We start from the raw sequence: 25,515 nt of genomic DNA on the forward strand, positions 1-25,515 counted from the left end.
TACTGGATTTCGAAATGCCAGTACAACCTTATTTTTTTTTTTTTATTAGTTGGAGGCTAATTACTTCACAACATTTCAGTGGGTTTTGTCATACATTGATATGAATCAGCCATAGATTTACACGTATTCCCCATCCCGATCCCCCCTTATTTTTAACAGATAACTTCTATGTATGACTAACACACAGAAACAGTCTGACAGATGTAGACAACACATCAGGCGGGGAGAGGGAAGGCGGAGGGGATTCAGAGGTATAAACTGCTATAAATAAATGTGACTCAGAAGCGCAGGAATCCTGAATTGAGACACGCAGGAATCCTGAATTGAGACAGCAGGAGAGGCGGGGCCGAGGGAGAGATGAGCCCAGAAGCCTGAGGCAGAGACGCCCGCCCTCGGGCCTGTCTGCCCGGCTTCCCCACGCTGGGCTACGGGAACATGAAAGAGACTCTGCAAGACTAGCCTGAGCCTCCTGGACCCGGCATAGCCCCCGCTTATTCAGGTCCCAGGCGGCAGCATCTTCGTTGGCCCCCAGACCCCCAAAGAAAGAAAGTGAAGTCGCTCAGTCGTGTCCAACTCTTTGCGACTCCATAGACTGTAGCCCGCCAGGCTCCTCCAACCATGGGATTCTCCAGGCAACAATACTGAAGTGGGTTGCCACTTCCTCCTCCAGGGGATCTTCCCGACCCAGGGGTCGAACTCAGGTCTCCCACATTGTGGGCAAACTCCTCGCCTTCTGAGCCACAAGGGAATTCCCCCAAATGCCAACTCAAATCAGGTGGATGGTTTGGGCCAGACGCTGGGTCAGGGACCACAGTGGCCCCCAGACACCTCCCTGTCCCTCGGGCCGCTTTTGACACCTCAGCTCCTGCAGAGGAGGAGGAAGAAGGGGACGACGAAGGTGAAGATGAGGAGGAGGCAGTGGAGCGTGGAGGCCGCCCCCCAGATGGGCTCAGCTGGGAGCATCCCAGCGGCCTCACCCTCCCCACCCTACTCACCGGAAAACCAGTTCACAGCGCCGACCTCGCAGAGCTGTGAGTCTTCCGGATACTGCTGTACTCAGAGAAGCGCCTCGCTGACACTCCACTGCAAGCTTCGGGGCACCACGGGGGCCGGCGGCGGAACCTCCACACCCAAGAGCCACCTTTCACGCCGGGAAGGGGCGGCGAGGCCACAGGTGCCCTCCCCCCCTCCACCTGCTGTCGTTTTGACTCCCCCCAGGGACCACCTCCTCCCTGGCTGGGTCTGCTCGGTGCTCTCATGGCTGAGGAGGGGGTGACAGGGTCTCCACCAGTGCCCTCTGGGGCCCCTGTGGAGGAAGGTGGATTAAGCTGGACTCCAAGGTCTCCTCTGGGCCCTGACCTGGGTCTCGTCTCCTGGACTCTGCCCAGTGGCTTTGGGGGAACCACCTGGGCCCCAAGGAGAGCAAAGCCTGGCACCCCCTGAGGTCAGCATCCTCATCCTCGGCGTGTGAATGGTTGGGGACCGCGTGGCCCAGGAGCTCTTCCAGGCCCGGACGTGGGCGCTGCAGAAGAGGTAGAGCGGTCTGGGGGAAACTGGCAGGACAGCGCCCGCAAGAGGACCCTGTCTCCTGCATGCAGAGCATCTTGGATGAATTCCTTCAGACGGATGGCAGCCTCGTCCCCCTCCGCACGGGTGAGGGCATGGAGGAACCGGAGGACATTTTCCTGCCGGAGTTGTCTACACCTTCCAGGAAGGGCCTGGAGCTGCAGTGGAGCCAGCCATACCCGCAGATGCCAGGCAACACCGGGCTGAGGGGCTTCCCGTCACCCATAAGGGCGTGTGCCCACGACGGGTGACTCGGGGACTCTGTCCAGGGACAGAACTGGCTCAGCGGCCCAGTGGCGGACGTGGGTGGAGACCTGGCCACGGACACGGTCCCTGAAAAGGTGCACTTCTCCAGCAGTCTCTTCTACGCTGAACTCCATACCACGGGTCATGACGGGGTGAAAGGATGGGCCGAAAACGTGGACATCTTCAGCCCGGAGCTACTGCTAACCCCACGGGCCCCCATCTCTGCTGACGTCAGGCGGCCCACCTGTTCTGACTCGCAGCGCGCCCCGCACCTCCGCTGCCCTCAGCGTACAGCCAAGTGTCTGCAAGCAGGGGCCGGGAAGACAGACCGGCTGGACCTCCAGCGGGGCTGAAAGGTTCCTTCAACATGAATGTGGCCGGGCAGAACACTGCCAGAGACTGCGGCGCCTCTGTGCTGCAGGGCTCCCGCACGCGGCCCTGCCTCGGCCGCTTGGGCCATGTCTGCAGACTCTCGGGGTCAGCCTCGGGGCCCAGGCTCAGGCCCGTTGTCAGTGGGCAGTGGAACGTGAGAAACTCCACCTCCTTTGTCTCTGGCTTCTTTCCACCCCGTTCCCTTTGGTTTTCCATATTTAAATGCTTTAATTGATTTCTGTTTTTTTGTTTTCTTTGAGAGAATACTTGTTGATTTCTGATGTTCAAGGGGACTTGAAAAATGGAAAAATCCCCAATTTCCCGCTGTCTGCAGGGGAATATGCCCTTGTGGCCTGGATGGGGCAGTCACCTCGCTTCCATGTGCAGGGCGGGGCGTGGGGGGCAGAAAAATCTGGGGGTGGTGGGTGGGCTATGGGGTTACTGCCAAATCTTCAGACATTGTATACATTATATTATATAATTATATATTTATATATTATATACAATATATTATAAATATATAATATATACAATATATTTATATGTATATAATTATATAAATATATATTATATAATATATATTACTATATATATAAACTCCATGGTCCTGCTCTGTAAACAAAGGATCCTTTGGAGATAAAACAAACAAACAAAAATAAGTCACAAGGATATGTCATATAGCATGGGGAATATAGCCAATATTTTATAACTCTGAGTGGAGTATAATCTATAACAAAAATTGAATCACTGTATATAATATATAATACTGTATGTTTTAATTAAATCACCTGTGTTTAATTACTATATATGTCTATAATATATATAGACATGTATTACACATACCTTGGTTGCTATGGAAATAGTTACAGGCTTAAGTGTTTGTTAGGGTTTCCCTGGTGACTCAGACAGTCAAGAATCTGTCTGCGATGGGAAAGACCCGGGTTCAATCCCTGGGTTGGAAAGATCCCCTGGAGATGGGAAGGGCAACCCACTCCATATTCTTGCCTGGAGAATCCCATGGACAGAGGAGCCTGGCGGGTTACGTGCATGCATGTTAAGTCACTTCAATTGTGTCCGACTGTTTGTGATCCTGTGGACTGTAGCTTGTTCATAGTAATGTATGCAAATGAATGAATAAATAAATCACTACACGGGAAAAAGAGAAAACTTTAGAGTAGAATGCCAAGTTATCAATAGAGAGGGAGGAGTGGAAAGAGATCGTCATTATTTAGCTCCCCTCATGGTGGACATGTCAGGAGAGACTCACCCTCGGATACTAACAGGGGCAACTGTGTGTCTGCCAATACTGGACAAGGACTCGGTGTCTGTCCCGAATTCCAAGGGAGAACTGGGGACTTCGCCGTGAGAAGCCAGGCAGATGCCTGCTTGACGTGACCAGGCAATGAGCATGAACGTGACCATGACCAGGGTGGGGAGGGGGGCCACCTGGGCTCCTGACACCATGGAAATGACTAACTACAGCCTCATTTCCAGGGTGTCCGGCCAACAATGCGTGACCTGGGTCAGATCATCTGTCCACACGGATGGCACAGGCTGAGGGCCATCTACAAATCCTGTACCCTTGAAGACGGTCTGGGGCCCAAGGCAGCAAGACTGGGGGGTCGTGCAGATTCTGGGGGATGACGAAACAGGACAACCACAGGCAACATGTGCTTCTGGGTGAAACCCTGGACCAAAAGGAAAGACTGAGGCTGTCTGGCAGGTGACTACACGTGCATTGGGACTGAGGACTTGGTAAAATGTTACATCAGTAAAGACCTCCAAATTGGCAGATTCAGGGTCATGTAGACGAGTGTGCATGTCTATGGGAGGCACACACTGGCGTATTTACGCTAGTGACGCTTTATCTCGGAGCTTCCCAGGTGGCGCTGCAGTTGTAGAGAACCCGCCTGTCAGTGCAGGAGGTGGAGGAGACTCGGGTTCCCTCCCTGGGTCGGGTGTGGTGGTTTAGTCGCTAAGTCGTGTCCGACTCTTTGCGACCCCGTGGACTGTAGCCGACCGGGCTCCTCTGTCCATGGGATTCTCCAGGCAAGAATACTGGAGTGGGTTGCCATTTCCTTCTCCAGGGGATCTTCCTGACCCAGGAATCAAACCCGTGTCTCCTGCATTGCAGGCAGATTCTTTACCGACTGAGCTATGAGGGAAGCCTAGAGTTGGGAAGATCCCCTAGGAAATGGCAACCCTCTTCAGTACTCTTGCCTGGAGAATTCCCATGGACTGAAGAGCCTGCTGGGCTACACTCCATGGGGTCGAAAAGATCTGGACGCAACTGAGCAACTGAGCACATACATGCTTTATATCAGAAAAACATCTATGTGTGTACATGTCTGTGTGTGTGTATAGACCTATGTAACAGACTCACTCTCCCGCCGCATCCCTCCCCAACCACATCATTCTTTTCCGACAGCTCCCTCTCTATCTCATTTGGGTAAAATATCACTCAACTGGGGATGTAGGTCAAGATGATGTGGGAAAAAGGCAATTCTTATAAGTTTTCCTGTAAAGCAAAATTACTATAAGATCACTTTGAATGAGGAGATTTAATGAGAAGAGAGTAAGACGTTTGAAAATGTTCCTGGGGGGGGGGGGGTGCAGCTAATACATTTTTGTAAACTTCCGTGCAGGTTACGTGGGCTGCCGTTGGCTCCTGTTTACCTTGAGGCCCACGGGGGCAGAGCTGGGGGCGACTGTGACCTCATCAGGGCTCAGATCCTCTGAGATGTGAGTGCGGCCTGAGCGCTGCGGCTGGGATATCGTGGAAGCCAATCTCTAACTTCATGCAGGCGCTTGCCTCGGACCCTGAAGCTAAGATGAGAGCCCCCAGAGAAACGTCATTTCTCCCCAAGCGCACCCCCGCTGGCCCGCCTCTGCTGACCTGCCACCTCTACCTGTAACTCCTCCAGCGCTGCCTAGCTTTGTAATCCTGTTTTCCTCCATCCTAAGGGAGGTCAGTCCTGAATATTCACTGGAAGGACTGATGCTGAAGCTGAAGCTCCAATAATTTGGCCACCTGATGCAAAGAGCTGACTCATTTGAAAAGACCCTGATGCTGGGAAAGATGGAAGGCAGGAGGAGAAGGGGACGACAGAGGATGAGATGGCTGGATGGCATCACCGACTCAATGGACATGAGTTTGAGTAAACTCTGGGAGTTGGTGATGGACAGGGAGGCCTGACGTGCTGCAGTCCATGGGGTCACAAAGAGCCAGACACAACTGAGTGACTGAACTTTCCCCCCCTCAGCTCTAGCTCCACAGCTCACGCCCAGGAGGTGAACAAGTGTAACTGGAGAGGATGCCGCATCCTGGCATCCTGGGTCCTGGGTCCTGGCAGGAGGACTGGGTGGGGAGGGTTCTGGGCTTCGGGACGAGGAAGCGTGGACACTTCTGTCTCTGTGGTCCCAGACACAGCCCTGCCCCCGTGCTGGACCCAGTCTCCCCAGCTAAGGATGAGAGGAGTGTGCAGGACTGCAGGGTTTCAGGAATCTCGGCTTGAGATAGAAGTTTATCACTCCCCAGATGCAGCTGTGAGCCTGTCTGAGGGGGGCAAACAGCTGGGCAGCCCAGTGAGTCCCGGCTCGCTATGGGGGACACCCACATGGTCTTGTTTGGTTCAGCATGTGGGATCTTAGGTCCCCGGCCAGGGGTCGACACTGCTGCCCCCAAAGCGGAAGCTCTGTCTGAACCCCTGGGCACCAGGGGAGTGTAAGCTGAATCCGCTTCTCCCTCCTGTCACTCAACTCCCAGCAGCATCTGACCTCAGCCTTCCTCTTGAAATACGACACCCCCGGCTGCTGGGATGCCACTCCTCAGGGGGGCCCTCCTGATACCAAGTGGGTCCTGCCTTCCTGGTCCTCTTAACACGGTTCCTTTGAATTGGGGGTGTGTCCGTGTCTCAGATGGTCGTGCTGCCAGGGATGGTTACTTGGTGTGTGCACTGCACAAGAGAGTGCCTGGCCTTTCCTGTTCACCCTGTAGACTAGCCTGACCCTACCCTAGGATCCTCTGTCTCCCCTTCTCTCCGTTTCCTCTTCCCTCCGGCCCTGTGGACTGAGATGCGGAGGAACCGCCCAACAATGTGCCTTGGGGTGCACCTACAGGCACTCGGCACCTCCTCTCCCAGGAAGCGCACCCCAGCCGTTGCGTTAACATGCAAGACCAGTCTGTATGTCAGGTTCTCAGATCCCAAGGCACAGCCGGACCCTCTGTACGCTCACCATTCACAAGTACCTCCTACCCCGCCTCCTTCCTGAGAGCCAGCCGTAGGTACGTAGTCAGCAACCTGCGAGCCACCTGCCGCGCCCGCCCAGCAGGCAGCTCAGGGGCACACGGACGCCCCGCAGATGCCTCGCAAAGGCCTTACTCTTCAGGGCCCATCACTCCCGAACACCCAAACGTTGCTCCCAATCCTTTCCTCTCCCGTGTCATGCCCGCGTCTGGAGACACGGATTGGCTGGTGCGGTGGACTGACCCACACATACACTTGTTTCTGTGTTACTGTGTCTCGCTGCCCCGCGCTGCAGGGGCCACGGCTCCAGCTCCGGTGTGTGGCCTCAGCAGTCGCAGCTCGTGGGCCCGGGTGCTCCGCAGCGTGCGGGGTCTTAGTTCCCCGGCCAGGGATCGAACCCGTGTCCCCTGCCTCGCAAAGCAGATCCTTAACCACTGGACCACCAGGGAAGTCCTTCTTCATTCCTATTGAGGTATCGTTGATGTGCAATATTATAGTCGTTTCAGGTGTACAATATAGTGATCCAAAAATGTTTAGAGATTATACTCAAAATGTTATAGACTATATCTAAAGTTATTATAAAATATTGGCTATACTCTTGTCTTACAGCCATTATCCTAGAGTAAACATTGCCACACATTTTCTTTTTCTTTTTTCATTTATTTTTATTAGTTGGAGGCTAATTACTTTACAATATTGTAGTGGTTTTTGTCATACATTGACTTGAATTAGCCATGGATTTACATGTATTCCCCATCCGAATCCCCCCTCCCACCTCCCCCTCCACCCAATCCCTCTGGGTCTTCCCAGTGCACCAGGCCCGAACACTTGTCTCATGCATCCAACCTGGGCTGATGATCTGTTTCACCCTAGATAATATACATGTTTCGATCATTGCCACACATTTTCATAGGCTACCATGAATACCAGGAATATCTGACAAGGCTATTTCAAGAGAGGAAAACTCTTATCTCAGGCTCCCAAATCAACTTAGATTGAAAAGAACTTTTAAAAAGTTCTTTTTTTAAGGGGGTGGTGGGGAAGTCTGATTGTAACCTGATCGCTCAATTCACACAAGCAGTGGGTGATTAACACATGTTTAAATAAATATCACTGCAGACAGTGACTGCAGCCACGAAATTAAATTAAATGATTAAATTTTCTATGCCAAACCTGGACAATGTACTAAAGAGCAGAGACATCTCTCAGCCAACAAAGGTTCGCATGGTCAAAGCGACGGTTTTTCCAGCAGTCACGGATGCATGCGAGAGCTGGACCATAAAGCAGGCTGAGCCCCTAAGAAATGATGCTTTCACACTGTGGTGTTGGAGAAGACTCTTGAGAGACCCTTGGGCAGCAAGGAGATCAAACCAGTCAATCCTAAAGGAAATCAACCCTGAATATTCATGGGAAGCACTGGTGCTGAAGCTGAAGCTCCAACATTTTGGTCACCTGGTGTGAAGAGCTGACTCACCAGAAAACACTCTGACGCTGAGAAACATCGAAGGTGGGAGGAGAAGGGGATGACAGAGGATGAGATGGTTGGATGGCATTACTGACTCAATGGACATGAGTTGGAGCAAACTCCGGGAGATGGTGAAGGACAGGGAAGCCTGGAGTGCTGCAGTCCATGGGGTCACAGAGAGTCAGACATAACTTAGCAACTCAGCAAGTAAATATCAATTTCTCCAGGTAACTTAGAGGTCTAACTCAGCTTACCGTCACAGAAGTTTTAGACAAAAAGCACAGAATGAACAAGACAGCCGTGCCCAAGGATCATGAAGCCCCAAGGAGCCAGGGAGGATCCAGGGGCTTCTTCCCAGGATATGAGTAAAAGACAAGCGATATGAGTAAAAGACAAGTCCCTGAAGGGGGCTGTGACGGGGGAAACCCACACTCCGGGGCGTGGGAGGAATCAGTTCCCTTCCTGATTCCCTGAGCGTCTCCTCTGGGCTCTCAGCCACGCAGACTCCACTGAGCCCCAGGGAGACGCTGAACGGGTGTCTCTGGGGATCTGAGCCCTGCGGGCAGCAGGAGCCGGCATCCTCCCCAAAGCATCTCCAGGGCCTGGTGACCCCGTCCACGGTGAGGACCCCACGGGGGCCTGCGGATGGACGGGCAGAGGAGGAAGCAGACCCCGAGGGGAGGCTCGCAGAGGAAAGGAGCCTGGCCGTCCTCATCTGGAAGGGGCGTCTCAGGAAGTCACGGGGCTGGCTTCCTGCTCTGTCATGGAGACGAACACCAGGCTTCCTGGGAGGGCCAGTTCTCCTTTCTGTGGGGACGCTGCTGTGACACCCTTGACGAGAAAAATCCGCCTCAGGCTGCCAACACCCTGTGTGTCTGTCTGTCCGGAGGGCACCCAGGTCTCCTCCATCCTCACGGCCTGGACCGCAGGGAGGAGACGCCATGACCCCCACCCTCCCCGCCCTGCTCTGCCTCGGTGAGATGAGGAGGGGCAGGGGGAGCCCTGGACTGGAGGGACCCCCCCCCAGCCAGCCTGCTCCCTCAGGGGACCCCAGGGCCCAGGAGGCTCCCGGGGAGGAGAGGCGCTGCTCCGAGCAGAGGGCAGACCTCTCACAGGGCTCTCTCTTCCAGGGCTGAGTGTGGGCCTGAGGACCCAGGTGCAGGCTGGTGAGTCTGTCCCCAGGGCCAGATACCTCCTCTCGTGGGGACAAGTGTCAACCCCAGGCCCTGGGGAGGGGGAGGGCAGCTCGGGGCTCACGGAGGGGGAGTCTGGGAGGTCTGGGCTGAGAGCCGGGGCCTGGGGGGGATGCCTGGTGAGCCCGCCTCTGATTTCCTTCCAGAGACCCTCCCCAAACCCACCATCTGGGCTGAGCCAGGCTCTGTGGTCCCCTGCGGGAGCTCCGTGACCATCTGGTGTCAGGGGGCCCCGAATGCCAAAAGCTTCAGTCTGAACCAAGAAGGCATCTCAGCCCCCTGGAACACACAGCCCCTACTGAAGCCCTGGGACAAGGCCAACTTCTCCACCCTGAACATCGAAGAGCATCAGGCAGGGAGATACCACTGCTCTTACTTCATCGGATTTAACTGGTCAGAGCCCAGCGACCCCCTGGAGCTCCTGGTGGCAGGAGAGGAGCCAGCCAGTCAGTCAGGGACCAGAAGCTGCAGAGGCCTCACCGGTGAGCCCCAGGGGTGATGCTGGGACCAGCGGGAGGGGTCCCCGGGAGGGGACAGAGACACGGGGTGAGGGAGGGGGAGACTCGGAGAAACAGATGGCGCTGAGGGTCCAGAGAGGCCGCGGAGTCTCGCTCAGAACCAGGGCCGGGCCCGCACCCCCTTCTTCCCTGCAGGACCGCTCAGAGACAGACCCTCCCTCTCAGCGCGGCCGGGCCCCTCGGTGGCCCCGGGGGAGAACGTGACCCTGCTGTGTCAGTCGGGAAACAGGACGGACACTTTCCTTCTGTCCCAGGAGGGGGCAGCCCATCGCCCCCTGCGTCTGCGCGCCCAGGACCGAGGCGGGCAGTTCCAGGCCGAGTTCTCCTTGAGTCCTGTGAGCTCGGCCCACGGGGGCACCTACAGGTGTTACCGGGCACTCAGCACAGACCCCTACCTGGTGTCCCGGCCCAGCGAGCCCCTGGCGCTCCTGGTCTCAGGTGAGGCCCCGTCTGTCCATCTGACTCAGCAGCTCGGGGCCCTGTGCCCTGGGAGGCCCCGGAGGTCGTGGAGGGGGCGCTGAGGGAGGGGCCCCCTGAGGGAGGGGCCTGGGAGCCCGGCCCCGCCCCTTCCTCCCCACTGGGGTCCCGGAGGGGCAGGGGGGCAGTGGGAGGGTCTCGGGGAGGCCACAGGGCCGTGCAGGGCAGAGGGGAGTGAGGTGGGGACCCCGGTCAGCCCGGCGCACCCCTTCCTGGGCTCATTCCCAGGACCCATGGGCCCAGCCCCCACCCTCGGGCCCCAATTCAACAACTGGGGAGTCACGGGGCTCTGTGCTCAGGGGAGACAGCCCACCCCAGGGCGCTTTGAGATTCTCTGGGTGGACAAGGCCCCTCAGATCGTCAAGGGCCGGCGGGGAGTTGGGCAGAGAAGGCGCGGGAACCAAAGGCTGCAGGGGCCTGAGGCTGCGGGATGGGGGTCAGTCTGGGGAGGAGCAGGCCCGCCCCCACCCCATCCTGCCCCAGGAGGCTCCAGGGATCGCCCCCTCCCCCAGGTAGAATCAAGCCCGCAGAGGAAGAGGGCTGAGCGAGCGGCTGTGGGGAGCGGTGGTGGGTCCCCGGGACCCCGCAGACCACCGCTCAGGGGCGGGCCCCATCCTGTGCTGTCTGAGCTCCCTCAGCTCAGAGTCCTGAGCAGGAACGTCTGAGACAGTAAGACAGAGAGGCCCCGGGAGGCTCCCGAGGAGGACACGGCCCACCCACAGCCTCCCTTCAGCACCCTCGGGCCCCCGACACCCTCCCCCATCACCGCGGTCAGACCCAGAGTGAGGAGGAGGACAGCGTCCCGTCAGGGGCTGGGCTCGGGGCCACGTCCTCTCCCGGGGGACGGGTGCCCTGGGCGCACACCCCGGTTCCGGGTGACGGGCCGGCGCTGACCTGTGCGCCCTCACCGCAGACTACACGGTGCAGAATCTCATCCGGATGGGCCTCGCGGCCTCGGTCCTGCTGCTCCTTGGGGTCCTGCTATGCCAGGCTCGGCACGACCGCAAAGAAGTCCGAGACGCGGCCCGGAGCTGAGCACCGGGACTTCCGGCCCAGGAGCTCGGGAAGAGTCTGCCGCGCGTGCTGGGTGCGCTGTCTGCGGAGACCCTGGGGGAGAGACGCGCCGCGGAACGGGAGGAGGCCCGGGCGTCCCTGGGGGGCTGGGGGCTCGGCCTCAGCTCACGGGGCCCCCTCCCTCCCGGGGAGGACGCCCCGACTCCCAGCTCCTCCACCGCCGGCCCGAGGCGCATCCCAATGGCAGGGGCGGGTCCTCACCCTGCAGGCCCGGAGGCTCTGTCCGCTCTCCTGGAGGACGTGAGCCTCATTGTTCATGCCCGCCTTCTCTGGTGTGCGCAATGACCTCCACTCCTTCGCTCAGAAACAGAATGATGTGGACTTCTCCAGGGCTCCAGAGGTTAAAACTCCGCCTGCCAGTGCAGGAGCTCGGGTCCAATCCCTGGTCCCGGAAGACCCCAGCTAAGCCTGTGTGCCCCAACGTCTGAGCCATCTGCCCCCGCGCTCTGCACCAGGGGCAGCCCTGGGCCGCAACTGGAGAGTAACCGCCACGCTTCACACCCAAAGAGAAGCCCAGGGGCAGCAGCAGTGAAGACCCAGCACAGCCAAAAACAAATACTCAAATAAATACTTTTTTATATAAAACAAACAGATTGTCATGTAAGAAACTGAATAAATGGGTGGAAGTGGGGCCCCATTGGGAACAGATGGATCCAGAACTCTTCCCTGGATCCCCCAGACCCCTCACGCCCTGCTCTCCTCATCAGATGACACCCGGTGTGGTTTCTGCAGACACCATCGCTGCGAGGAGACACCCTGACGTTTGAAGTGACAGCCAGGTGCTGTGCTGGTAAACGGCTAAGGAATACAACATTTTATAAGGAGCCCAGGTGTGTGAACTGTGTGTCTGCTTTGCTGCAAACGCTCTCCGTCGCCAACCTCAAGGAGCCGGGGTGAATGCGCTGAAGGCCGGGTGGGAAGGAAGGAGCAGGCTGACTTTCCCACAGGAGCGAGTCTGGTCCCCCCAGCCCCTACCGATGGCCCCACGCGCACAGATGTGTCCTTTACATTACATGTCACGGTTAGATCATTCCCATCTCAGTTTCAAGCCCCACTTTCCATGAAATCAGATGCCAAAACCTTAGTCTATTCAGACGAGAAAGAGAAGACAGTGCAAGTACCAATTGTGGGAGAAAACACGGAGCACATTGACTCCAGTACCTCACAGCTTGGAGTGCAAATTGCCTCAGTCATTTGGGGAGGAAGTAACAACCATCAGGTAAAAGGGAGAAACACACAGCCCCACCCTGAGTTATGTAACCGAGGGGAGAACTGTGCGTAACTACCATCACACAAGCAGGAGAGTAAGCACAGAGGGTCGCTCAGATCAGACCACAGAAGACCTCACACACAGGAACGCTTTGGTGCGTACATGCGGCAGAGCTTCTTTTGAGTTAAGAAAAGACTGTACTGACATACTAAGAGTTAACAAAATTTAAGACAAACTCCTCTGACACCATTTGCTACTGATTCTCCCTTGCAAAAGAAATTAACACCAGTTTTGAAAGATCTGCAACCTGTTGCTAGTGTTAGCTTGCCAAAACTGCCGGGAAACCCTCGAATCAGTTGCTGCACCTGGAAACCTCTGGTCTTTCAGGCACTGCCTCTCCCTTCCTCCCACACCTTCCCCCAAACCACTGCGGGTTTCCCGGGGCCTGGGGGGCCCTTCCTTGACCCGCTGGCTGCTGTGCTGTGTCCGCCAGGACCTTAGGCTTCCAGGGCAGAGCCTGTCCACCTTTGTTCTCGCTCTCCTAATGGAGCAGGCAGACGGCCGCACGTGAAAGGAACTAGAAGTGGCATAGACGAACGATTTGGCTTGGATTTTTTCAGTGTAAACACAAGCCAAGCCAGCGCTTGGCAGTGGTCCAAAGCTCCGGTCCTGCCCGGAGGTTCCCCTAATGAAACCTCGAGGCCCTGCACCCTCTTACTCAGATCAGAATTTAAGTGCAAAGGGAAACAAGGACACTCTTTGGTGCCATATATATATGTATGTACACATACACACACAGATATATGCACACACATACACACACATACATATACACACATATATATACACACACACATATATATACACATACACACACAGATACACACACATACATACATACATACACACAGAGATACATACACACACATACACAAACACACACACATGCATACACATACATATACACACATACGCATATATACACATACACACATATATACAAACACAAACACACATACATACATATACACACACACATATATACAAACACAAACACACATACATACATATATATACACACACATACACACACAAACACACACATATATATACACACAGATACACACATATATATACACACACACATACACACACATACACACATATACATATATACACACACATACACACACACATATATACAAATACATACACACATACATATATATACACACACACATACACACACAAACACACACATATATATACACACAGATAAACACATATATATACACACACATATACACACACACACACATATATACACACAGATACACATATACATTTATATATACACACACACACACCCATATATACACACACACATATACACACCCACATATATATACACACATACACACACATATATACATACACCTATACACACACACACACATATACACACACACAGATACACACACATATATATACACACACATACACACGTGTATACACACATACATATATATACACACACATACACACACAAACACACACATATATATACACACAGATAAACACATATATATACACACACATATACACACACACACGCATACACACACACATATACACACAGATACACATATACATTTATATATACACACACACACACCCATATATACACACACACATATACACACACACATATATATACACACATACACACACATATATACACACACCTATATACACACACACATACACATATATACACACACAGATACACACACATACACACGTGTATACACACATACATACATTTATATATACACATACACACACCCATATATACACACACACATATACACACATATATATACATACACACATACACACACATACACACGTGTATACACACATACATACATTTATATATACACACATACACACACCCGTATACACACACACACATACATACACACACATACACATATATATATACACACACACCTATGTATACACACAGATATACACACACATATATATACACACACATATATATACACACACACACATACACATATATATATACACACACACCTATGTATACACACAGATATACACACACATATATATACACACACATACATATATGTATATGTGTATGTATGAGCCTGTGTGCTCACTGATGTCCAACTCTTGAGACCCCATGAACTGGCGCCCTCAGGCTCCTCTGTCCACGGGAGCTCCCAGGCAAGAATACTGGGGTGGGTTGCCATGCCCTCCTCCGGGGATCTTCCTGACCCAGGGACTGAACCCGCGTCTCCTATGGCTCCTGCATTGACAGGCAGGTTCTTTCCCCTTGACCATCTGGGATAAATCTTCTAAAGGAAAAGACAGACTGGCCGCTTCTTCCCATCCATTACAAAGGCAAACCGAAAAGCAGAACAGGATTGAAATTCCGGCTCCATACGCTGTGATGCGGCTCACAAAGGAAGCGCTGCAGCCCAAGGACGCCGGTCAGACGTGTGAGCAGCGCCCCGCCACTCACAGCAGCAAAGAAGAAAGCACTGCTTCCCTTTATCAGGAACATGATGGCCAGCTCTGCGCATCCGTTCAACTCTTCCACAAAGGTGGTCACACCCGCACACGTGCACGCACGCGCACACACTTTTACACACAAACCACTGGCGTCACAAGCACCAAGAAAAACATGCAACGCTGCAAGAGAGCAGAGTGGCTGGAGTGAGGTGTGCGAGATTCAGACTCCTGGGCTCTCGTACTGGGTCTGGAGCCCTGGCGGCAGGGCCATCCTGAGCCCGAAGGAGGGGCGCCCTGAGGGCCGGGAGGGGACTGCTGTGGCTGGACCCCACAGCCTCCACGGCGGCAGGACTTGGAGCTCAGGGCCCCCACGGGGGCGAGGCAGCCCAGGGGAGCCCCTGTGGTCACACGCAGGGCCATCGGGGGACAGGAGGGGGCGCGGTGTGCTGGCCTCTCTCCATCTCCTGCTGGGACCGTGGAGGGCACGTTCTCCCCTTCACTGCCCACCTTCCGGCCCTCGGGTCTGCTGGGGGGGGGCATTCCTGCTGCAGCCAGCATGGCCACCACCTACAAGAGCCGCAAGCTGCAGGTGGACACCTCTCAACCAGGTCCTGGGGGTTCATCCGTCCCCAAAGGCACCCTGCTGAAATAGCCTTGGCTACACACACCATCTCTTCCTGTTTGGTGTGGAGGCATGGAGACGGAGGGGACCGGAGTTCCGGCGGGCCCACCCCCAGAAACCAGAGCCCACCGTGTCCCTGCACGCCCACTTCTTAGCATCGAAGACCAGTGACCCCACGACCGAAGCTCCTCTCTGCCCCAAGTCAGCAGCAGGGATTCTGCGGCTGGTCTGAATGGCCAGCACAGCCGGGGACTCAGCCATCTATGGGAGGCGGTCGGGCTGGCAGCACTGGCCTTTCTGAGGGCCCTCCGCCAGCTGGACCACTCAGACCTGTCCCACTTCCCAGGCGGTACACGGATACAGCCTCTCAGCCAGGAGAGGGCACCTGGAGCCCAGAGGTGAGGGGACTGTCAGGGGAGGACATGGGGACTGCAGAAGCACTGCGCCCCGGGCGGAGGTCCGGAGGGGAGACCTCCTTCCGGCAACCGCCCACCGCCCGGGGCATCTGGGGCAGTTTGCGAGGCCACCATCAGGACTAAGGCAGTCCTTGCAGAGGCGGGTAGAAAGGACGGCAGTGGACGGACACCCTCCCCTCCTGTCCCCCAGACTCGGGAGGTTCAGGTGGAACAGCTCCGGGACGACCCCCCCGGGGTGCACTCGGGGTCATCACCTGGGGACTGCAGCTGCTGACCCGAATCAGGGCGAGACAGCCCCCACGCCCACTCGCCAGGGTGCCTGAGCCTGACTGCCACCTGTCCTCTGCGTGAAGGCCTCAGACCTCCGCTGTCGGAGGCGGGGCCGGGCCACGATGGGGAACAGCGCCACCCTGCGGCTAAGGTGATGCTCTGCGGGGAGTTCTCACCCGCATGGCGCCTTCTGGCTCCCCTGTCCTCTTCCACGCAGAGCAGAGTCCTCTCTGGAGCGGCCCCCAGGCCTTGCCTCCCCCCAGCCTCCCCGCTTCTCCTCCGGCCTCTGGGCAGTCAAGCCGACCGGGAGAAGCCCCCTGCTCTAACACCCCTGCCCAGGGGAGACTGGGAGGCAAGCTGACCACCGCGGGCATCACTACCCTGGGGGCAGGTCAAACAGCAAACACGGTGGGGCTTGAGAATCACAGGACGCTCCTGGGGACCATTTCGCTGAGCCCCAGGCCACCCAGACTGCCTGAGGCTGAGGCGCAGCAGCGTGAAGGCCCAGGGGCAGGACCCAGGGTGGGGCCGGGCAGCAGGGCGTCACGGTGGCCCCCTGCTGAAGTCACAGGCAGGGCCAGGTCCGGGCGGGATCCCCCGCAAGCCTGCCCGTGAAGGAGGCCACCGGCCCCTGGAGAGTTGGGATGCCAGCCCCCGTATCAGAGCAGAGCCAGGGGCCAGAGACGGGTGGGGAAGCCCAGCGCCCAGGCGGTGTCAGGATCAGCTCAGGTTGAAGAAGCCCAGGGCGGCGGGAGACTCCCTCACGGGGACCGTGATGAAGTGATGAAGACCGCTCCGTGAGGCCGCGGGGGGGGGCCCCCAGTCCCGGCTGGTCTGGACGGACTCGGAGAGGCCCTGCTGCGCCGGGCAGGGAGGCAGGCCAGGGCCCCAGGCAGAGCTGCTCTTCTCCCCGCCGGCTCCCAGCTTCTCCCGAGATCGGGTGGCCCACCTGCCCGGGTGTGCGGCCGTGGACATGGTCTCCCTTGCCCGCAGGGATGGGGCAGCTGGCCGCCCGGCGCCCCCAGGTCCCTTCAGACGTCTTCGGCACCCTGGCCGGGCTCGTGATCCTCCAGGCCGCCTTCTGCTCCGGGGCTTGCAGCCCGCTTCTTCGGGATGGGATGCTTCAGTCTGAGCTTGCCTATCAGGATCCAGGCGGCCTCTGAGGCACCGGGTGAGTCTCCAGGCCCGGGCCCCAGGGCGTCTAAGTCGGCTCATCCTCTCCTGAGGACGTGGAGGACGGGGAGGAAAGAGAGGCTTTGGACTGGAGGGGGCGCCGGGTTCCCGAGCCTGGAGCGCCGCCTACAGAAGGACGTCCCGGTGCACGACCCCAGCCGGCCCCAGGGCGCTGGCCGCCCGTCCGGCCCTACACCTGCCCCTCGGGTTCCTCTTCTGGAAAGCCGAGAGGAGGCTCGGGTCGGGGTGTCTTCCGAGGCGCCCAGCCGTTGGGTCTGGGGGGCCCGCCGTGCCGAGTGACCATGCGCCTGTGCTCGCCCTTGGGGACTGATAGCTCAGGCAGCGCGGGACAAGGAGAGATAGAGTGGCTCAGCGGGGCTCAGCCCCTCCCGGCAGCCGCGCGCCCCGCCCCGCGCGCCCGGCACCGCCTCGCGCGCATCGTTCCGCACCGCCCCGCGCGCCGGGACCCGCGCGCCTCGCCTCGCGCTTAGCGTCCTCCGCTCCCCAGCGCGCCCACCGCTGAGCACCAACCCGCCCGGCGGTGCAATTTTAGGTGACACACACAGTCACCAAGTTCAACCACTACAGTAATACAGACCAATTTTCAAGCATGATAACGAAAAAGTGAAGAAACACTGTGTATGTGTGTGATGTATTCCACTGCATCCCATTCACAAGGAGACGCACGTGTCACTTAGGGAGGAAGAACTTTGTGGAATCTCAGGACAAGAGGAAGATGGGCTGGATGAAGCACAAGCTGGAATCAAGATTGCCAGGAGAAATATCAATAGCCTCAGATATGCAGATGACACCACCCTTATGGCAGAAAGTGAAGAAGAACTAAGGAGCCTCTTGATGAAAGTGAAAGAGGAGAGTGAAAAAGTTGGCTTCAAACTCAACATTCAGAAACGTAAGATCATGGCATCCGGTCCCATCACTTCATGGCAAATAGATGGGGAAACAGTGGAAACACTGACAGACTTTATTTCCGGGGGCTCCAAAATCACTGCAGATGGTGACTGCAACCAAGAAATCAAAAGACACTTGCTCCTTGGAAGGAAAGTTATGACCAACCTAGACAGCATATTAAAAAGCAGAGACATTACTTTGTCAACAAAGGTCCGTCTAGTCAAAACTATGGTTTTCCCAGTAGTCATGTATGGATGAGTTGGACTATAAAGAAACCTGAGCACCGAAGAATTGATGCTTTTAAATTGTGGTGTTGAAGACTCTTGAGAGTCCCTGGCACTGCAAGAAGATCCAACCACTCCACTCTAAAGGACATCAGTCCTGAATATTCATTGGAAGGACTGATGCTGAAGCTGAAACTCCAATACTTTGGCCACCTGATGCAAAGAGCTGACTCATCTGAAAAGACCCTGATGCTGGGGAAGATTGAGGGCAGGAGGAGAAGGGGACGACAGAGATGAGATGGTTGGATGACATCACCAACTCAATGGACATGAGTTGGGTAAGTTCTGGGAGTTGGTGATGGACAGGGAAGCCTGGCGTGCTGCAGTTCATGGGGTCGCAGAGTCGGGACACGTGTGAGCGACTGAACTGAACTGACCCCTAGAGGAAGGAAAGCTCCCACGTGAGCCCCTGGTCCTCACACACCGGGGAGGGGGCGGGTCGCTCTCAGAGGGAAGGTCAGGCTGCTGGAACGTGGGCCTGTCCCTCCTGACCCTCGGGTACTGACTCCTGTCTGCAGCTCCTGACTGGTGAGCCGTCCGTTGCTCCATCACCCTCCCTAGCCTCTCACCTGAGTGAGGCGGGGCTGAAGCAGGCTGGGGAAGCCAAGCCTTGCGTAGGGGCCGATTCACAGCAAAGTGGCCGTCCATCAGTCACGGCAACCCCTCCACACACTCTCAACGTGTTTCCACATACCATGACCTCAGCTGCCCGATCGGCATCACTGAGTCCAGCCAGACGATGAGCCCCTGCCCGGGGGGAGTGGGGCCTCAGAGACACACTCTAGCACTGGACAATTGCGATGCAGAATTTAAATGGGGTCCATGTGAGTTTCTGAACATAAAAATCAAGCATCTCAATCTGGCTGGAGGCCGCCACTGTGGACGTGAGGGGTTCAACCCTATTAGGCAGTAGGATGGGGTCACAGAATGTTTGGTTCCAGACTGAACCCTATCAGGAAGCCGGGGCTCTATCTGGTCCCCAGTGAGGGGAGTGGGTGGAGGAGAACGCTCATGGAGGAAGGGCATCTCTCTCCTCTGAATTCCTGCCCACAGGTCCTCGGAGCGACGGACTAGAATGAGCCGATCAAATACAAAAGCTCAACTGCAGAGGCAGAATCAGCTACATACTCTAGGGGAATAGTGAAAATCGAGAATGCAGGGCCTGAAGTTCACATGTCAAAGGGTAACCGGAACGCATTAAGGCCAGGCGGAAGCCTGTCTGATCGCACCGGCCCCCATCCACAAGCGGCTCTGCCGGGAGCAGTGGGTGCACACCGCCGTGCCGCCAGCGCTTCCGGGGTGCCTCCTGGGGCCCCGCCCACATGGGTGCCGCCCGCACACCACGCGCTCCACACACGCTCCACGCACGCACTCCACACCCGCTCCACGCGCACGCACAGCACACGCTCCACACGCACGCGCTCCACACACGCTCCACACGCACGCACATCACGCGCTCCATCACGAAACTATTAGGTGGGGGTCGTCTCCTCTTTCGTGAGGGTGCTCTCAAGCTCATGCAGGAATTTACCTAAAACACGGGATTAGGGCAAAGGTCTAAACCAATGATGTGTCTGACTCCAGGAACCTGCTTGCTCCGCCACACGGCTCCCAGCTCAGACCTACACAGTTCCGCCCTGAGGAGCTGGCAGGACCCTCACGCCCACCTGCATGAGTGGATGTCCATCTCAACCCCAGGCTCTCTAAGGGGGAAAGGACATTCTCTGAGGCAAATGGAGCTGGGAAATCTGGATATCCACCCGCAGAAGAACGAAGCTCGCTGTGACACGCGCCACATAAAAAGATCAGCTCAGAATGGATCCATTTGACAGCTAAAATCCTCTAAGAGAAAACACCAAGTAAGTCTTCATCATGTTGACTTGACAATAGATTCTTTCCTACAACAGGAAAAGGACCAGAAGGAAAGAAAAAAAAGATGAATTTCACCAAAATTTAACTTGGTGGTACCTCAAAAACACTCTCCAGAGTATAAAAGACAGCCAACAAAATTTGAAAAAAAATATTAGCACATAGTCTAGTCAGAGTATAGTATCCTGGTACATGAACAATATCTTTAACTCAATAACAAGAAATGACCTGATATTTTTTAAATGGTCAAAGGCTTAGATATTTCTACACAGAAGATATACAAGTGGATGGCTAGCACATGAAAGGATGTTTAGAACATCTGTCATTAGGGAAATGAAAGTTAAACCACAAGGAGATACTGTTTGAACCCAATGAGAGAGACCATGATTTGAGAAATTAACAGCTGGTGATGAGGCTGTGGAGAAGCCTGAAGCCGTGACATTGCAGATGAGGATGGGAAATGGCTCCACCACTGTGCAAAGCAAGTCGGCACTTCCTCGAGGAGCAAGCCCGAATTAGCACTGGACCTAGAAGGCCCACTTCACGGTGCAGTTTCAGTTTGCAAGATGAAGAGGCTCTGGGGACCCGCTGCAGCACGGCGCGCCTGTGGCTGACCACACCGCGCAGTGCGCCAGGCGGCACAGAGAGCAGATGCGCTCCTACCACAGTCAGAAGACGAAAAGCCACCAACATGCTCAAACATGTAAGCGAGTGTGTTCATGAGGTAGCCAAGAGACAAAAAAGGACAACGATCTGAATGTCTATCACTGATGAGTGGATAAACAAAAATACCATTCACTGTTTTCAAACGGTATTCTGTCCAAAGCACAGAGACAGAGGCCCTAGGACGCAGGAGGCTCTGTGGGGACAGACTTTCTTGGGGGAGAGGGGAATGTCCTCAGCCTGGATCTGACCCCAGCCCTCAGGACGCAGAGCAGACCTGGAGCGTCCAGGACGTGTGGTGGAGCTGGGCGCTCACAGGAAACTCTCTTCCAGGGCTGTGCTGGGGCCCGTGGAACCAGGGACAGCCAGGTGAGCCCCCAGACCTCCTGCTTCCACGCACCACCCCTGGTCACTGGGGAGCACAGCGGGCCAGGGCCGCTGGTGGCCCGTCTGGGAGGGGCGGGTGACAGCTGGGGAACCTGGGGGAGAAGGCGCCCTGACTCCTCAGGTCTGATTCATTTCCACAGGTTCTCCCCAAACCCTCCATCCGGGCTGACCCAGGCACCTTGGTCGCCCAGGGAGCCCAGTGACCATCTGGTGTCAGGGGTCTCTGCTGGCAGATGTCTACCGTCTATATAAAGAGAGCAGCTCTGAATCCTGGGAGGCTCAGGCCCCTCAGGGCTCCAGGAACAAGGCCGGGTTCCACTTTGAATACACGAGGTCAGGTGATGCCGGGCAGTATCAGTGTGCATATGGCAGCAGGAACCGCTGGTCAGAGCGGAGTGACCTCCTGCCCCTGGTGGTGACAGGTAAGAGTGCTCCCACCCTGGGAGCGTCCTCACAGGCAGAGGAGCAGAGTGTGGGCTCAGGGGACCACTGCCCTCCTAGCCCACACCTGAGGTCACTGGGGTGGAGGTCCCCCTGTAACACAGCCCCTCACCCCCAGAGTGTACAGGAAAACCCTTCCCCTCTGCCAGCCCCCCTCGCTCATGCTTGCCAGAGACAACCTGACCCTCCGGTGTGGCTCAGAGGCTGGCTTTGACAGCTTCACTCTGACCAAGGACGAGCGGCTCAGCCCGCCCCGCCGCCTAGAAGGGCAGCAGAGCCCCGACTTCCCCCTGGGCCGTGTGGGCCATACCCACGGGGGCCGGTACAGATGCTACAGCGGGCACAACCTCGCCCACGCATGGTCGGCCCCCAGCGCCCCCCTGGACATGCAGATCGCGGGTGAGGAGCCCTTGTCCCAGACCAGGTCCCGACTGTCTGCTCAGGGCTCTGGTGGTGACGGGTCCAGGGAGAGGGTCCTGGAGCAGAGGCCAGGTGGGGCAGGGGTCTAGGGGAGCAACGTGAAAACAGGAGTGAGAGGCACGAAGACTAAGGAGACCCACACAGACGGGCTGAGAGGAGCTGGGAGGGCTCACAGGGAGGCCCCTCAGCTCAGGGTCCGGGGTGTGGGGAGGGGCTCTCTGCTCATCACTCCCGTCCTCCCCCAGGAATGCACAGGAAACCCTCCCTCTCCGCCCGCCCGGGGGCCTCAGTGCCCCTGGGAGAGAACGTGACCCTGCAGTGTCGCTCTGAGGTCCGCTCAGACACCTTCCATCTGTCCAAGGAGGGGTCGCTCGCTGCTCCCCAGCACCTGCGTCTGCAGGACACGGCTCCGCCCGTCCAGGCCAACTTCACCCTGAGAGCTGTGACCTTGGCCCACGGTGGGACCTACAGATGCTACAGCTCACAGAGCACCGCCCCCCACCTGCTGTCGCTCCCCAGCGACCCCCTGGAGCTCCTGGTCTCGGATGAGGAGCGCCCTGCCCATACCCACTGAGGAGTCAGACCCACAGCTCAGTCCTGTCCCCGGGCAGCTCTGGGCTGCATGGGAAGAAGGGAGACACGGGGACGTCAGCCACAGGTGACCCCACCTCACGGAGAGATGGATAATACATCTCTACTCCACGTACCCCCTCCCCAGGATCCAGGCAGTGCTAGGTGTGCAGAGAGGGGACTGAAGAGTGGAACGCTCTGGGCTTTGAGGGACGACATGGTGCTAAAAGCAGCATGAAGACCCAGACACACCCCACATCCTCCTCCTGTCCTTGTTCCAGGGAGCAGCTGGGGCCTGGAGACCCCACCCACATGCGCGAGCTCCAGGTCTGCTGAGTAACCGAGTCCTCCTAGCCTAGAGGAGACGAGGTCTCCTGGGCCCTGGGCGACCTCCTGTTCCCCCTTCCCCACTAAACCTTTACAGGTTGCTTCCCATAGGGTCTAGGGTGGGGTGGGGATGAAGGGAGGGGGCTTCAGGTCCCAAGTATAACTGAGCTCACTGGTCCCAGTATACTGGCTGCTCAGAGTGAGAAGAACTATATGTTAAGGGGAAGCCACCAGCTGAGGAGAGGGAGAGGAGGCGGCCTCTCCGCCTCTGTCCGTGGTGCTGATCCCCGGGAGCCTGAGCGTCAAGGGCACCAAGGGACTCAGCCCCACCGTGCGCAGGGCAGAGTGAAGGTGGCCTCTGTCCGTGGTGCTGATTCCCGGGAGCCTGAGAGTCAAGGGCACCAAGGGACTCAGCCCCATGGTGTGCAGGGTGGAGTGAAGGTGGCCTCTGTCCGTGGTGCTGATCCCCGGGATCCTGAGAGTTAAGGGCGCCAAGGGAACCAGCCCCGCGGTGTGCAGGGCAGGGTGAAGGTGGCCTCCGCGCCTCTGTCCGTGGTGCTGATCCCCGGGATCCTGAGAGTTAAGGGAGCCGAGGGACTCAGCCCCACGGTGTGCAGGGCAGAGTGAAGGTGGCCTCTGTCCGTGGTGCTGATCCCCGGGAGCCTGAGAGTTAAGGGCACAAGGGACTCAGCCCCATGGTGTGCAGGGTGGAGTGAAGGTGGCCTCTGTCCGTGGTGCTGATCCCGGGAGCCTGAGAGTCAAGGGCGCCGAGGGACTCAGCCCCACGTTGTGCAGGGCGGAGTGAAGGTGGCTTCTCCGCCTCTGTCCGTGGTGCTGATTCCCGGGAGCCTGCGCGTCAATGTCGCCAAGGGAATCAGCCCCACGGTGTGCAGGGCAGAGTGAAGGTGACCTCAAAGAGGTGGGGAGATTCACTGCACAGTTACATGTAAATCAATGAAAGCAGAACATGCTCCCACACTATATAAAAATTAAACTCAGAATGGTTTGAAGACCTAAATGTTAGACATAACATCATAAAACTGCCGGAAGAGAACATGGGCCAAGCACTCTTTGATATACATCGTATCAATATGTTCATAGGTCAGTCTCCCAAGGCAAAATAAATAAAAGCAAAAATTAACAAATGGGGCCTCATCAAACCTATAACCTTTAGCACAGCAACGGAAATCATCAACTTGAAAAGACAGCACATGGAATGGTAGAAACATTTGCAAATGATATGACCAAAATATTTGAACCGCTCATATGACTCAAAATCAAAGAAACAAACAACCCATCAAAAATGGGCAGAAGAACTGAAGAGACATTTTCCCAAAGACATATAGATGGCCAGTGGGCACATGAGAAGATGCTCAACACCGTCAATTTTTAGAAAAATGCAGATCAAACCTGCAATGAGTTACCACCACACACCAGTTGGAATGGATATCAACAAAATCTACAGGCAATAAATGCTGGAGAAGGTGTGGAGAAAAAAGAACCCTCTGACACCCTTGGGGCATGTGTGTGCTTCAGTCCTGTCTGACTGTTTGCGACCCCATGGTCTGGAGCCCGCCAGGCTCCTCTGTCCATGAGATTCTCCAGGCAAGAATACTGGAATGGGATGTCACGCCCTCATCCAGGGCACCTTCCCCACCCAGGGACTGAACGCGCGGCCCTCGGGTTTCCTGCATTGGCAGGCGGCTTCTTTACCACTAACACAACCGCTTGTACCTGCAAAGGCGCTTTTCTTCCAGCTTGGAGCCATCCTGCCTGTGGCCACGAGAGGGCACACGAGAGACATGGCAGAGTCTGCTCGCGGTAAGACCCTGTTCAGGAGACACCCCCCAGGACTTCCCGGAGAAAGGGTGCATCCTTCCCCCAAACCAGCGTCTGCCCTCAGAAAAAGCCACCTGAGTCCAGGAGAGACGGTGTGCCCAGCCGGTCCAGCAGAGGCTGTTAAAGACTCCTCAGTTAGAGAGTCCTCACACTTCACTGGTTAAATGAACCTCCCAACTAAACTGCTAATTCCCACATCTCTGCCACAGACTTCAAGGTGATGAATTCAGCAGAAAGCCCTGGACTGGGACTTTGAACCATGTGGTTTCAGAAGGAGTACCATGGGTTGGTATGTTGAATGTGGATACATCACATTTCCCTTCCCCAGCAGGTCCCGCCTCTGTTTAACAAAAAAGCAGTGATGATTCTACAAAGTAGTTGTGGGGCTGGAGAACCAGGGCACTGTGACTCCA

General features: G+C 56.2%; 3 protein-coding genes and 1 pseudogene across 3 annotated transcripts in view; all 4 read left to right on the top strand.

The window, feature by feature from the left end:
- The window catches only part of LOC122692588 (leukocyte immunoglobulin-like receptor subfamily A member 6), a 109,003-nt gene that overhangs the window by 18,083 nt on the left and 65,405 nt on the right, over positions 1 to 25,515 (top strand). The window lies entirely within an intron of this gene.
- On the top strand, positions 436 to 5,453 carry LOC122691441 (annotated as a pseudogene).
- LOC122692593 (leukocyte immunoglobulin-like receptor subfamily B member 4) lies at positions 8,651 to 11,254 on the top strand. Its single transcript, XM_043900325.1, has 5 exons — positions 8,651 to 8,871; positions 9,027 to 9,062; positions 9,236 to 9,571; positions 9,743 to 10,045; positions 10,998 to 11,254. The coding sequence occupies exons 1-5, from the start codon at positions 8,838 to 8,840 to the stop codon at positions 11,117 to 11,119; spliced, it is 831 nt and encodes a 276-aa protein (XP_043756260.1). The 5' UTR covers positions 8,651 to 8,837; the 3' UTR covers positions 11,120 to 11,254.
- Positions 20,916 to 22,940, top strand: LOC122691442 (leukocyte immunoglobulin-like receptor subfamily A member 6). The gene is made up of 5 exons (XM_043897990.1): positions 20,916 to 21,158; positions 21,452 to 21,581; positions 21,697 to 21,927; positions 22,148 to 22,345; positions 22,498 to 22,940. Exons 1-5 carry the CDS (start codon positions 20,916 to 20,918, stop codon positions 22,938 to 22,940), a joined length of 1,245 nt encoding a protein of 414 aa, XP_043753925.1.

This window comes from Cervus elaphus, chromosome 4 (assembly GCF_910594005.1).
Source record: "Cervus elaphus chromosome 4, mCerEla1.1, whole genome shotgun sequence".
NCBI classification, from domain to species: domain Eukaryota; kingdom Metazoa; phylum Chordata; class Mammalia; order Artiodactyla; family Cervidae; genus Cervus; species Cervus elaphus.